Genomic DNA, 15,595 nt, shown 5'->3' on the forward strand with positions numbered 1-15,595 from the left:
CTAAAACTCTACAAATTTCATATTGTTTCATTTCTCTTACCAAAGGCAGAGATAGAAAAAGGCTATGACTGAAAAATTTAGTATGGAGAGAATCTTTCTGAGACCACACACTAGTCAGTGTAAATACTGGGAAAATTATCGTTTTTCTTGCTTCTGTGAAATTTTATTTTTCATCACTCATTCATGTACATGTATCTGTGCTTCAGTGTCCCTGTCTGGGCTGTAGTAACACTCAAGGTGTACAATTATTGCTATATATTTATGTAAATATGGGTATTTCACTTGTTAGCTTTCATGTAAAATTTACACCAAGTCTTCCTTTGTTTGTATTTTGTTTGTGCAGATAGCAGCCCATCAAGATACATTGGTCAATGAGCAAGCTGCGTATGTGCTTTCAAAAGTTTCTCTGATCCAAGTGTACAGTATTGCTCAACAGCACAAACTGTCTGAGGTAAGTGGAAACCAAAGATCACATAGTGCTGTGTAGCAGTGTAACATGGGGGAATCTAACATGTGTTACATTGAAATTCGACTTAGGGCCATTTAAGCTAGCAAACCGTAGACATAGTAACTCGATGTAACCTAGCCATTAACATAAGAGGAATGAAATCTGGACCCTTATAGGGCTACAGAATAAACTATTTCATCTTGGCATATTTTGTCCATGACATACATGTAGGAGGTATAAAGGTTCATTAGTGTTTAGTCATTAATGTAAAACAGTCTCTGTTGAATATAACATTAAAAGAAAAAAAATGAAATTCCTTTAATCAGCTTCACATGAACTGGGGAAAATAAAACTCCTACCTGCGATTGTCAATCAGTAAACATTGACAGTAAACGTTGTCATATGAAATGCTGCTACCAGGCTCACATCCATTCCCACCGTCTTCAGTTTTTCACATTTTCATCTGGACAGAAATGTGGGAAGGGTTAATTTTCTTGAAACCAAAGAAAAAAATGTTTATAGGCTCCCAATTCTCCAGTGGTACATCCCATTCCCAGGGATGTGCATCACTTTTTTCACCTGACAATTTTGATTTTCATCAACTGGGAGTTTTGTTCAGTAAGAGAACACCACTCGAAAAGAAATAGAACATATACAAATGAATACATTTCACAGCATGTACCCTGTATTTTATTAACTGACGATTCAAATTTATTCTGTACTAGTAAAAACATTAGTCAATCTATTGACACTGTAAATTTGGAACTTGTTTTAATATCTGACTGGATAAAAGCAAACAAACATTTATTAAATGGGAAAAAGACAAATTGTATGTTAGTAATTCCTTTCAATCATTACCAATGCATATTGTTATTAACAACAAAATCACCATTCATTTCTATATATAAACCAAGATCAAGCAACTATTAAAGGACCTGACTCCCTTTGCCTGTTCAATTCCTGTTTTGGTTGATGGATCAAGTCCTTTATGATTCTGGGAACTGTTTTATAAAAGCAATGATATTTATTCATGAAATATTTATTCTTCGAAGCATTATTATCCCTTGTGATCTTTGCACAAACATGTAGCTTATATGATTTTCATTCTTTTCTTTTTAATAATCACCATGTTTCAGTTCATTTTAGTTCATTTGTATTTTATTGTTATTGTCATTCAGTTTATTTCTTTACATTTCAACATTCGCTTTCATTTCATTTATTTATTTTGCAGGTAAAAATCGACAATCAAAGTACATGTACATACAAGGAAATAATTACAAAATGTAGTAAAAACTGTCACAAAAAGAAAGCACAAGTCGCGCCCCTTCAAGGTTGCAAATAGCAAACTTAATCACCACCTAGTTGCCCTCCTATAATTTAATATAAATGTAAATAATATACATGCTTAAAGCATGTAGTTTTCCATATTTCCAGCTTTCCATATTATTTTGTTTAATGACATTGCCTTTAGCATCAACTTCAAAAATTGTGAGCCCGTATATTTAAATTAAAATTATATATCTAAAGTTTCAATACTTACCTTCATGCAAACTCACATTCATTGTCTTGTAATCTATGTGTACGTGTTTGCATACATTTATCTAAGGTTTATGTTGTGACAGAGTCGTTTCCGGATGGCTGGCTGGCCTCCCTCTGTCCTTGTCATGATAGTTGGTTGACTGCACAATTATGCACATGAAAAAGGAGGGCACAGTTGTTGGATAGCACACAAATGCAACTGTGCATCCTTCGTTATGCTGCTTACCAGCTGACCCAGTGAATTACTTGCACGTAGGAAGGTGTTGAAAAGTACTTCACTGGCTAATAATATCTCAGAAACTACATATGTACTTAAAATGGAATGTTGGTATTTTTTACAAAAGAAAACCTATAAGGGATTAAGTGACACAGTCATTCGGAATACCCAGTGCAAACAATGTCATGGATCTGTATGAGGTGTATACATGTAGTTTGATGTTGGTTCACATTGATCATTAACACAGTTGTTCTTGTGTGAAAACCTTTGTGGAATTACACTACATTATTATTTGTCTTTTTCTTTCAGGGTCCTCTTTCATTAGTGCATGGTATGGATGCAGTGGCACTTAAAACTGCAATGGTAAGATAGTTGATGAAATTTGTATCAATAACCTAGGGCTGGGTCAATTTGAACATTCGATCTTATGGACAGCAGAATTTCGAGGTAAAGAGCATGCCCAAAGTTATTTCAAGGAAATGACCTGACTGCTTGTACTTGAGCTCAGGTTGGATGCTTCAAAAGCCAGTGTTGTAACAAGTCTCAAGTCAAAATTTTTCAAGTCAAGTCTCGAGCCAATTTTTTCCAAGTCAATTTTCAAGTAAATTACTTTTCAATCAAGTTTTCACTTTTTTGAAGTTGGTGCTCCAAGTTTTTAAGACAAATTTTAGAGAATGGAAAAACAACCCAAAAAAAGATTTTCTGTGGTCTCAAGCTAAACAAATAATGGTCTTCAAGTTGGAGGGAAGAATACACTTTTTTCCAAACAATTGAAAAAGCAGTATCCCTTACCATTAGCGCTAGCCAAGGACAGGGGACTTCATAGTCGGTAAATTGTTAGTTGGGGGAGTTGAGACTTCTCAGTTCTGAATCCGAAAGGTCGGCAGATCCAACCAACTTAAAAAAAAATCTCGCCTTATATCCATGCAAGCTCTACATGGTTCCCATTTGAACAGTTGCTAACATGCAGTGTAAGTCGACAAGATGTATGGGAACCAGTTTACATGTGTGCCTGTCGAAGTGTGCATTATGTTAGGAAAATTTAAGTACAATTTTCATACTTTTCAAATTTTCTTTTTCATACATACAGTCGACAAGATGTATGGGAACCAGTTTACATGTTTGCCTGTCGAAGTATGCATTATGTTAGGAAAATTTAAGTACAATTTTCATACTTTTCAAATTTTCTTTTTCCATCGCAGTGGACTTTATTGTTTTGACTATTAATTAACTGATTGGCAGATTGAAACTTTATAATACTCCGTATCTCGATTCTTTTGAAGTAGTGGTTGTTAAGAAAAAATTAAAATAAAGAACGTTTAACGTCCTGTAGCATGCAGTGCCATTGTTTGCATCGAGGTGTGATATTTTTCACATGAAACACTGCATGCATTAAGGGCACTCCACAAATGGATCGGGCTTGGTGCAGATTTGTTTTTAGCTGGGCATTATTTTCAGATAAGAACATTTATGTTGTGCCTGCCGGGTGGACCATCATACGTAAACATGGCAGATCGGCAGTTTTCCGACATGCCTTCCCTCGAAGGATATACCTTTTAATGAAAAAAGCCTTAACCTTTTTCAACTTCATTAAACCAAACACGGACAGAATGACTTGTCTATACAGGTGTATACATGTTATACTATGGTAGAAAAAAGTTTATACGTTCAACACATTTTATAACCCAAACCTCAGTGGATAAAATTTGACTAATCTGGTTTTCAAAACACTACTAGCCCCCACCATGGCTATTGGAGATATTATAAGTGGTTGTTTCCTTCAACAAAAATTCTTCTAAAAATCATCAGTTTGCCGAGATTGCATGTTCTTATTATGTATGTGAAATTTTCTATTCCACTGATGAAGTATTATAGAAATCACCAAAACTGTGTACTTTTTGTGACATTTCTCTCGCATGGCATGATGTGTACAGTGCTTGCTTGATTAGCCAGTTCTGGGCATGGGGTTTTTCTCTTTGATTACAAGACCATTTCTTTTCAATGGCTTGAGAGCAAACCATTTTGCATTTCAAAACATTTTGAGTAAAAAATTTAAAAAAATATTTGTATGTTTTCTTTGTCTTTTTACTCCTTCACGTTTCCTTTTTACCTTTTTAAAAAAATTCGATTGAGATTTGGCAATGCAAAATAGCGCATTCCCAGCACTGCTTTAGGAACGCTTGTCTATTGTGTCTACACATTGCTGTGACTGGCGATGCTCAAGTGCTTCAGCTGCAATTGGGCAGGCGGCAGAAACCAGGCTTTAGCGGTGCCATGCACAAAGCTTACTTCGGATGGGTTGCATGGCCACTACAAAAAATCCATGATTGGACTGCAAACTTGGAGGTGCATTTGGGCCACGATAGCAATAGGGCTTGCATGAAAGGATCTCTAGGGCAGTGGTCGAGACAAATCAGTTACAGTGGTACTGGCAGCAATCATGCTCGCTTCCAGCAGGCAAAAATGAAATATCTAGACTTTCAAGAGTGGTACACCGATCATAAATGTAAAACTGTTAATAAACAAGCAATGCAAGCAGATTCAGTCGGAGTTTAAGCAAAAAGTACCACTCCAAGAAATAAACCTTGGACAAGAACTTTGACACAGCCCAGTCTTTTCAGCTCCTTTAGAGTCCATTTCATAATATTATGTTTAATGGCATGTATTTTTGGTGAAACATCCGTTTGGTTGAAAGTAAAAGATGGAATTTGAAATAAACCTGAAATGTTATATCCAGGAATGGCAAAGTTAATCGAGGATTCAAAGGTTTTTGAGAGAATTTTTGTTTCTGTGACCTCAGACATCATTTTTCATTTAGAGGTTGTTAAAACCAAGAGAATGTAGCTCACGAGTAAATAAATCGAACAATATGTGCATACGAGTCACAGGGCTAGAAAATATTGGCAAATGTGGTGATTTAAGGGGGCATTGTTTGCCAAACCGCATGGCAGGGGCTTTGATGTGTTGGTGAGGGAGGCTCCATTGTTACGCCCCTGGCCAGCACCTGGGCAGAGTACGGTTTCATTGTGTAATAAACCACGTGGGCTGTGGCTTTTTTGGAAGGCTTGGGAAGGTTTCTATTGTTTAATGTTGAATGCAAAAAGCGTGACAGGGGTTTCTTCTGGGTTGGATTGTGCCAAACTGTAAACAATAGACTCCAGGATGGATGAGTGTTTGATCAACCACCAGACCAGTCTCCAAGTCCGGTAGCGGGTCCAGTATGAAAGGGGTTTTTGCTACTGGACTAGCTTAGGGTCGGCGACCATTTAGACCCGGTTTGAAAAGGGCCCCCGGTTAGCTCGCCCTGTTGCAAAAACCCCTTTCATACCGGCCTGGCTACCGGCCTGGGATGCTGGACTGGTTGTTGATCTCGGGGTCTATTGTTTGCAAGTACTGGTACATGTAATCTATCCCAGAAGGAACCTGCTTATGGTTTTTAATCCTTCAGCTCTATACAATGTTTACACTAATCCGCTTAGACCCCTTTTCATCTGTGGAAGCATGGTGGGGGAAGCCTTTCTTCAGGGACTTTGAAATGCCAATGTGCAGACAGGCCTGATACCGGCCTGGAGCAGCCTGAATACCGGGCAGGCATTATACCGGCTGGGCTACCAGGGGGCCCTTTTCAAACCGGGTCTAAATGGTTGCCGTCCCTTACCGCAGGGCCCTTCACTTACCAGACCTTAATGGTCACCATACCCAACCACAGTCACATTTGTCATGACCTCATCAGGTATAAGGTTAGATCATATTAAAGTTGCACAACTTAAAGCACTATATCTTCTGTAGAACAGGTTGGATTGGATTGAAGCATTGCAGGTACTTAAAAGAAACATGTTATGGATCAAAATTGAAGTGACCTGATGATATGGTCATTGCCTGTCAACTGACGGCACATTAAAACTGCAGGTCTCCTGTGTTCACATACCCCTGCCCAGCCTACATATGCACATTTTTTTACAGACATGTCTTTATGGCATTAGCAGAGTTTTGAGTCCTGTAACCTTTCGCGTATGTAAATTGACTTGATTCTTGAGTAAGAATAAAGAGTGTTTTCTGTGCTATTGGTGCTTTTCTTTGTACTTCGTACTTTTGTTGTTCTTTTCTGCCCCTTTTTCTGTGCATTATCTACAGGTTTGGGTGTGACCTACCATTGGATTGTTTGTGCGTGGAAATGGCTGTTGAACAGGGCTAGCAGGCAGCCCTTTGTTCTAAATGTGGTGCGTAAGTTCGAACAGTAACAATCCAGCACTGTATGGGTCTGGCCGTGGAGCGGGGCTGGTGGGCTACCTCGCTCCTTTGTGGTGCGGTTTGTGTTATTCGAGATCCAATGGGCCAGGGTTGAGTGAACAGTTGCCGCAAGATACCCCAGACCCTTATCTACATTCATCTGGTTGAGCAAGCACTTGCCACAACATTACCCTTGATTACTGATGACCATGGCTGGAATTGTTCGGGTGAGCGAGCAGCTACCGCAACATTACCCTTGATGACTACTCCGGGTGCCTGCCGGTCGGGCCGAGCTGAAGTTACCCCTGATCATCGTTGACCAAAGCCTAAGGAGCTGTTTCTTCTCTATGCTATGGGTACTATGTGCCGCTATCGGCTACATCCCCGAGCGACCCTACCAACCGATGGCCCAGCAGGGCTCACGGGGGGACGGTCCACCATCTGCCTTTGGTCCCTCACCGGCTACAGCTCGCCGGGTGACGTCCGCTTGGAAACCGGGCTGGTCAACCCCCTCCAAGTGGACAACAGGTTCCACAGCTGGCTTGCCGTGCTTCATTGCCTCAACTGCAGGCAAACCTGTGCTACAACACAGCACCCAGCCTCAAGCTACATCGAACGATGCAAGCCCTTTGGACTGCGACGTTGCCGGGGCTTTTGTCCGCCACACCCCATCCGCAGTTCTACCAATGGACTCCAGACATGAGGCTGCCAATCCCGACATGGTATGTTCCTCCCAGGATAACACCGATCACATGGGGGATCCCCACCCGCCTGCATCTCCATCTGTCCCGACTTCTGGCTCCCCTGCTCTGGCAGAGACTAAAAAGCGCAAGGCCAAAAATCTTCTTCGGCTTCTTCTTTCTCATTCAAGGGTAAGAAGAATCACCGCTCCAATCCAGATCCCCCCATGGATGGAGACCCTTCAGTCCCTCGCAGAGGCCTTCACTTTCTCGCCTGCAGGATAGACTCCAAGCCTCAGCCGGCAGCAACGGAGCCTGACTTGGATCTTCTTCTGGCCATTCCTCCTCCCTCGCAAGGGGCACCCTCGGAGGTGGAAGTAGCCTCTGTTCTCCAGCCAGACCAATTTTTCAGCGAGATCTGGCCCAGGATCGTGGAGACTCTGTCCGTCTGGTGCTGCACTTGGGGAGAGTAAACTTACTCCTTCACCCCAGCTCCTGTGCTCTGAAGTCCTCTGGTGGTCTCCCTACAATACAAAACCCCAGGCGGACACCCCATTGTTCCCAGGGGCAGCCCATTAAGAGGCACCACCTAACTATGTGGGTCTTCGCCAACCACTTTTCAGGCTACAGAAATGCATCATTGCCGTGGTTCTCGAATGCCACTCATCGCTATGGCTTCTGCTAGGACAATCAGACCAGGTTGCTTCTATCACATCTCTCTGGCAGCTCAGCCCGCTTCGACCTGTATTCCAGACATGCTGCTGACGCCCCAGGTTTTTAGGTTCTGCTGCCAGATCACTGCACATAAGAGGCATAAACACTCGTCGTCTTCTGCGGGGTCAAGATGCAAGAAATCTCTCTTTACACGTAGGCAGGATATTTCTTCATTGGGCTTGATGATGGTGGTCTGATCTCTCAGAGACGCTGCCTGCTTCAGCCAGCTGCCTTGAGTCAATCTCCACTACCCAGGCGACTGCCTTTCATTCAAACAATAATAATAATAATTCAACTTACCCAGGTTCTACATACGACTCACATCTAGCTCCACCCTGTGAACATGCTATGCCGGGGGGGTTCCTTTCCATATTAGATACAGCAGGTGACGTTTCCCGTTCAGGCCTATGCCTCTGCCTTGATTTGTCCAGTTTCAGGAATTCCAGGTGTGCGGGAACTACATGTACTCTCTACTGGGCCGCCTTATGTCATTTGCTCGTACAACCCCTTGTGAATGTGAGTCTAGGTCATGCATACTAGACCCTGACCGTGGCTTGAACAATTGCTCATAGGCCTACCACTACACTATGCATCAGACCGCCGGCTAGCACCCGAGACTCCCGTGCCGGGGGCCAGCTAGGTGGGAAACAGAGAAATCTGCTCTCCAGGCATCGCTCCACCATTTTATGGAGCTGTCCTGGTGAATAAAATGCGATACAAACAGTGTACCATTTGTGATTTATTCTGACCATCTGTCTTCTGTTTATAATGCCTGCGGTGGATGTCATCACCCTACCCACAGACCTATCGAGCCCTCCAATATCTGAAACTTCATCATTGGGGAAATTCGAGCATGTAAAATCAACCGCGATCTCCAGACAGGCTCCCCTCTATCTCTGACCAGTGATCACACCATTCAATTCAGTATCCACGTCTCAGGTGCCTTAATTCACCGAACTTCACATCGTCGTAAATTCTATGCGCCTGGGGTCGACGACTGTCCACTCGCAAGATTTACAACAGCCGACTACAACATTTTACTAGATGGTGTGATGACCACGATATTTCTCCAACCGAAGCTCCTGTGAGCTCCGTTGCAGACTTTCTCATGTACCTGTTTCAGTCGGGCCTCCAGGTTGCCATCATTCCCAGTCAGTCGGTCTTGGTGGCTGTACGCTCGGGCTTCATCGATGGATCGATTGTCTTCGACAATGCTGTCCACCATCTTTGAGAAATGTTTGTCGAGCGCCCCATGTAAAATGCCTTCTCTTATCCTGGGATCTCGGAAACGTTCCACGCATTCATGCTGGTCCCCCTTTGAACTGTTAGCTAACGCGTCTGACCTCCATCTCAGCATCAAACTGGCATTCCTCCTGGTGGTTGTCACATCGAGATAGGGTAGCGGGCCACATGCCCTATGGATTGCCGATGGCCACATCCGCTGGGAGCCTCAGAGGGTTCGTCTCATCCCATCCATCAGGTTCCTGACTTAAAAATCAGACACCTACCTTCCGACCTCCTGATAAATTGGTTCCCAATGTAACCTCACTTGCTGGAGACGACACTGACAAGAAATGGTTTCTGGTTCAGACTCTCAAGTGGTACCTTGCCAGAACAAAACGTCGCATGTAATCTGACTCTAAACTTTTCGTCACCACGACAAAACCCTTTCATCCAGCGTCTAAGGACACTATCGCCCGATGGACGGTCTCGGCTATTATCTTCGCTAATCAAGATTGGCCGGTTCAGCATGATGAGATAACTTGGGCTTACATCAGGGATCATGATGTTTGGGCCACTTCTACATCCTGGTCATACTTAACAGGGGTAGTTGAAATCTGCCAGGCGGCTTAGTGGAAATCTCCTTCCACCTTCACTGAATGCTACCTGAAGGATGTCCTGCAGAGCGAAACTTCCCATGGCAGAGTGACCCTGCAGTCAGCAGTCCAGGCAATATCCAGCACTGCTCAGGGCCGGGCGGCTGTTAGCTAGCCTTAGTAGAGTTGCTTGGTGAGTGTCCATTCTCGCGATGCCTGCCTTTTGTTCTCCTAGGTACTATACTCCTGTCACCAACCCACCTCCAGGGTACGTTGCCACTCTGTATATGTAGGCTGGGCATGGGTATATGAATGCAGGAGACTCTGCATGGCGAAGGACATTTACAGCTCCATGTCTTCTGAAGTATAGGTCCAATTGGGTTAAAGCCATGCACATACTAAGACAGGGCTTTGTTACAGATATAAATTGAGGTGATGTCACAATGACTTGTCAAGTTACTCCACATTAATGGTGTACTGCTAAAAGCTTTATATTTGTTGAGGTCTAGGTCTGATGGGGTTCAAATGAAGGATTTTTACACACACTTGTTCATTTTAAGCTTCACAAAAGGTGAAACAGCTCAATGCTCAATGGTTGTTCACTACAACCACAATCTCTATAACAACCACAGTCTCTATTTCTTTTTCATCTCTTGATTTGTGGCTCCACAGGATTTTTTTAAAGGAGAACAAGTGTTGTATTTTCAAATTACATACCAAGAAAACAGTTTTAGATACAATGTAGACAAGCCCAGGTGTCAAACTGGGTTGAAAGTAATATCTAACCCATAGTGTGTCATGTGAGAACTGGAGCACCATCATTATGATGTTATTTCTTATCAATTTTTTATTAACTGTTTCGGCAAGTTAGCTGAAAGTAAATAAGCTCTGTGAATTAACTTGAAGAAATCTTGCAACATCAATGTTTTTTGGTTTTTTTTCGATGCGTGAGGTCATGTACATGTACCGTCGCTGCGGCATAAATAGACTGGTTGCCACACTTCATCAGGCATTATTTTGCATGGGTTTGGCGTGGCGGGAACCGGCACTTTGCACATGAGTTTTTATCACAGTGACATTGAAACACGAAGAGAACTCGTGAAATTAACTGAAGTTGCTTTTCAAATGTTGCAAATGTAACTGGGAAAACAAGTAAACACCAACGTTATAATTAGGAAAATGTCATTCTGAGTATTTATGAAGACAGAAAAGACAACATGATTTATTTATTTGTTTTCCTTATATATTAAATTTGTTTTTTCTAAGTTGCCAATAAAAATGCACTAGTCTCGCCGGTTGGGTCGGTTGGGAAATCGGAAGCATTGTTTTGGACTTTGCAAGTTGGATTCGCCGACCGTTATTTGGGTACTTGAATGTTGATATTTTATTTGCCTCTGTTACTAAAGAACAGAATGAACGATAATCGATAGGGCAAAGTGGGAATGGAGCAAAGTGGTTAGGGACACAGTGGCATGGGGCGGTTTCGAGTCAACTTGGACCGAAACCAACTCGAACCCGAAGCCAACTCGGACCCATGACCAACTTGGTCCTACAACCAACTTGGACCCATGCCAGCTCGGACCCACCTTGAGTCAACGGGGACCCAACCCAAGGAGTGTTCAGTTTCTGTGTAATTGATTTTACCAGAGTGTTCCAAGTGGCACTATTTTCAACCTTTCATTATTTCATTCAAACTTTAAAAAAAAGTCTTCATTTGTCCGTATCTTACTTCGGTCGAGGGATGCTGAATGAACTTCTCTACATCCCTACAAATGGAATTCCGTGTGTATTGGCCCATGCAGCACCATGAATGAGTTTGAATGATTGACAGATCCTATAGATTTTTTAGAAACTTTCTGACATTAACCATACCAACAAATGTCAGAAGTAATTAGAGTACTGTCTTCTGTTGCCCGAATAGGCAATGAAGTTTATTTCCACTGGAATGTGAAAATGTTTGACTAATCTCAGACATTAGATTGACTTTTAACCGGTACTGTATAAAATTCTGAGACGAAATTGAATGTGAAATTTTGAAAAATTATTATCACTTACACTTTTCATTGGATACGTAAACCCCAGAGTTTACTGCTTGCAACTTATGCAGATTACCAATACATATGCATTATTTCCTAATCCATTACTTCCATTCACTAAATTCTCAATCACCGGCAGTGTGCCCTCACTCGCTCGACTCCCGTGAAGGCGGTCGCCATGTTCTTCCTGTTTTTCTTAGCACCATTTCTATCAGATGTGTTTTTGTCCAGCTCCAAATATTGGCCGAGTTTTTCCTTCGCTACCTGTGGTTTTGGTGTCATTTCTCAATCACCTTGTTTTTGTGTTCATTCTCGTGCTTGTGAATGGTAATGAGGGTTCCTTTTCCCCTGTATTTATTTGTGTTTTTCCGTTCCTTTCAGCCTTGCGCAAGGTGGCAGGCTGTTTTTTTGTTTGACCTAATTTTGTGTTGACCTCTTCCAGACTTTGCCTAGGTGGCGCTGTTTGTTCTTGTATATATTTCTTAATTCAGAATGAATTTGTATTCATTTGCCTTTTTATATTCTGTTTGTTTTTTCTTGTTTGTATATATCTTGATTAGCTTTGCCTACAGTTGTGACTTTTGTTAATTTAAAAAAAAAAAAAAAGCAGAATATCTTAGAATGGTGGTCTTGTTATTCTGGTTTCTTTGTTCCTATTTCAATTGGTTTTCGCCAGAAATTTCCCTGTATTTCTTTGGCTGTGCTTCTCTTTCTTGTGCATTAGATTAAGCTCTAGACAGGGAAATTATCAGAACCCTTCTAACCCTGCTCCGAGTACAGTAATTTGCCCATTTGCAGGCCCGGGATTGCTTGGTTGGTAACAACAGTTGTGCGGCATTTTCGGTCCTTGCTAACCCAGGAAATAGGACAGTGTGTAGTTTTACTATTTCCTTTCTTTTGGTCGGATCGGGGTACGACCGTGTGATACCTGCATTGCGAGTTCGCTTTCACGTTTCTTCGCAACTCGCAGCAGTCTTATATAACAGGTTTTGCCTTTACCCAACGTATATTAATAAGCACTGTATGCTCAGTGCTTGTCCGAGAGCTTGCGAAAAAACCTCACAAGCTTACTCGGGTGGGACTCGAACCCACGACCTCCTGCTTACTAGTGCAGATGTCTTAACCACTCGACCACCGAGCTTGCCGGGGTTGGCTGGCCGGTCCGAGTCAAATGAAGCAGCGGGTACCGCGAACTATTTTCAAGATGTATTTTTTTTTTTTGCGTTGGGGAGATGTTAATTTTATATAACAGGTTTTGCCCTTACCCAACGTATATTAATAAGCACTGTATGCTCAGTGCTTGTCCGAGAGCTTGCCAAAAAAAACCTCACAAGCTTACTCAGGTGGGACTCGAACCCACGACCTCCTGCTTACTAGTGCAGATGTCTTAACCACTCGACCACCGAGCTTGCCGGGGTCGGCTGGCCGGTCCGAGTCAAATGAAGCAGCGGGTACCGCGAACTATTTTCAACATGTATTTTTTTTTTTCTCCTAGGTTTGTGACAATGGCCTTTCACTGTCTTGACGATTCCTTGCTTATGGGGCTTGAGCAGTTTGCCAGAGTATCTCTTCGAGCTACTGCCTCTCGTAGGGAATCGGCTGTTCTCACTATGACTATTTCCCACGAGTCAATTAATTCTGCCCTCAAGAGTCTCCCTCTGTTTGATAAAGATATCTTTGTGGGCCAGTTTACCTCTCTCCTTCAAAGTGAGGTCAAGTGGATTGATAAGGCATGGAAGATCTCCTTTCGTATGCCGTCCGACTCTCAACCCCGTGTTTCTCATTTGGCTCCCTGAGACTTCCACAACATTCCGCTCCTCTAATGCACCATCCTGGGGGGCCTCCTAGGCATGCTCGTCGACCTTTGCAACCTGCTTGGGAACAGACACGCTACTTGGCTCCAGCTGCCTGCAGTGCCCAGCGTGGTGTCGCCTGCCACCCCCCGCGGTCTTTCGGGGGTCAGCGTAGGTGACTACTCCACCCCTTCTTCGGTCGTCAATCTCGAACCCGTTGGCGGCCGTCTTCTAACTTTCACAGGGTTCTGGGGGGAAATAACATTGGATGGATGGGTTCTTGATACTCGAGTTCACGAGTGCCCCTCTTTCCAGCACCGTACTGCAGCCAACTCAAATCCCCGTGAATCAGTCCAAACACAAGGCTTTGGAGTCGGAAATTGCAAACCTGCTACAGAAACGGGCTATCGTTCCAATTCTCGAGCTTCATGCCCGTAAGGGTTTCTGGTCCACCTTTTTTCTAACTCCAAAGAAAGATATGGGGAAATGGAGACCAATTCTCAACCTAAGGCCTATCAACCAATTCATTTGTCCCAAGCACTTCCGGATGGAGACACTCTGCACAGTTCTTCACTCAATTTCCATTCCAGCTTGGGCATCCTCCATTGTCCTCAAGGATGCTTATCTTCTCTAACCTATTCATCCCAACGATCACATTGAGATCAAACCTACAAGTTTTGCGCTCTCCCATTCAGGCTTTCCACCTCACCAAGAGTCTTCACCAGACTGGTGCAAGCAGTGGGGACTTATCTTCGTCGTTCTGACGTTCTCATCTTTAAATGCCTGGACGACTGGTTAATCCTAGGTCGATCAAGGATCGAGGCCATCGCGATGGTTTGCGCTCTTACAACTCATCTAAGATTCCTAATCAATCATGACAAGTCAAGGACAACTCCGTCATAGATGCCCATGCGTCTCGGAGCTGTTCTTTGATCTTTGTCGCGGCATGGTTTTTCCTACTAATGCCCATGTGGATGATCTGATAAAGTGTGTTGCCCTGTTTCAAGTCGGTCAACGAATAAATGCTCGGGTGTGGCTTCAGCTTCTCGGTCTCATGGCCAGTCTTGTTGACCCTGTCCCTTGGTACTGACTCCACATGAGACCTTTCTAACTACGGCTCCTGTCTCACTTCAGACCACACACAGACTCACTGGACCTCCTCGTCCCAGTTCCAAGTTTTCTAAGTCATCTCCTGACGTGGTGGTTGTCCAAGACTAATCTCACCACCGGCCTTCCCTTTGCCCCTCCAGGTCACGACGTGGTACTGACTACAGACGCTTTGACCTATGGGTGGGGAGCCAGTCTGCCTCCGTATCAGATCTCCAGCCAGTGAGAACCAGCCATGCAAGACTCCCACATAAACGTTCTCGAGCTGCAGGCAATCTTCAATACTGTACATCACTTCCTGCCACTCCTGACAGACAAGACAGTTCTAGTTCGTTCAGACAATGCTACGGCTGTCACCTACATCAATTGTCAAGGGGGCACTCATTCGTCTACCCTTTGCTTGCTGGCCTGGGAGCTACTTCAGTGGTCCATCTGTCATTCTGTCCTGGTGCTTGCCGAGCACATTCCGGGTTACAGAACAATCTGGTCGATGCTCTCTCCTGGAGTAAGGTTTGCCCGACAGCATGGACTCTTCAACCAGAAGTGGTCCGTGCTCTTTTTCAAGCAACCGACAGACCACATGTGGACCTTTTTGCCTCTCATCTGGATGCTCAACTTCCAACATTCTCCACTCGATTTCCGCATCCTCAGGCTTGGGCGACTTGGAAAGGTCTCCTAGCCTACGCCTTTCGCCCCATTTCGCTGATTCCAAGAGTCCTGTCGAAGAGATAGAGCATTGCCGAATTCTTCCCATCGCTCCATTCTGGCTGAGGCAGCCATGGTTTCCCCGCATTGTGAGGCTGTTAGTTGACATTCCCCTGTTGCTCCCTCAGGGCCACGACCTGCTTTTCCAACCCGGCTCTCGCCATCTCCATCTAGATCCTCTTCGCCTACACCTAACATGTTGGATATTGTCCAACTATCCTTTCAGCAGGCAGGGTTTTCTCAAGATGCTGCCGCCCTGGCTGCCAGAGGCAGACAGCTGTCAACGAGAAAGATCTATGACAGCCACAT

The 15,595-nt window shown here is 43.7% G+C and overlaps 2 protein-coding genes across 2 annotated transcripts in view; one reads left to right on the forward strand and one right to left on the reverse strand.

Annotated features, from left to right (window-relative positions):
• lipt2 (lipoyl(octanoyl) transferase 2) overlaps nucleotides 1-15,595 on the reverse strand; it is a 447,804-nt gene that overhangs the window by 288,550 nt on the left and 143,659 nt on the right. The window lies entirely within an intron of this gene.
• cog6 (component of oligomeric golgi complex 6) overlaps nucleotides 1-15,595 on the forward strand; it is a 204,723-nt gene that overhangs the window by 176,063 nt on the left and 13,065 nt on the right. The window contains 2 exon segments of the mRNA XM_022242307.2: nucleotides 344-451; nucleotides 2,514-2,567. Of these exon segments, the coding sequence (XP_022097999.2) occupies nucleotides 344-451; nucleotides 2,514-2,567 (162 nt within the window).

This window comes from Acanthaster planci, linkage group LG14 (assembly GCF_054643075.1).
Source record: "Acanthaster planci isolate LZ-2023a linkage group LG14, COTS_SCS, whole genome shotgun sequence".
NCBI lineage: Eukaryota > Metazoa > Echinodermata > Asteroidea > Valvatida > Acanthasteridae > Acanthaster > Acanthaster planci.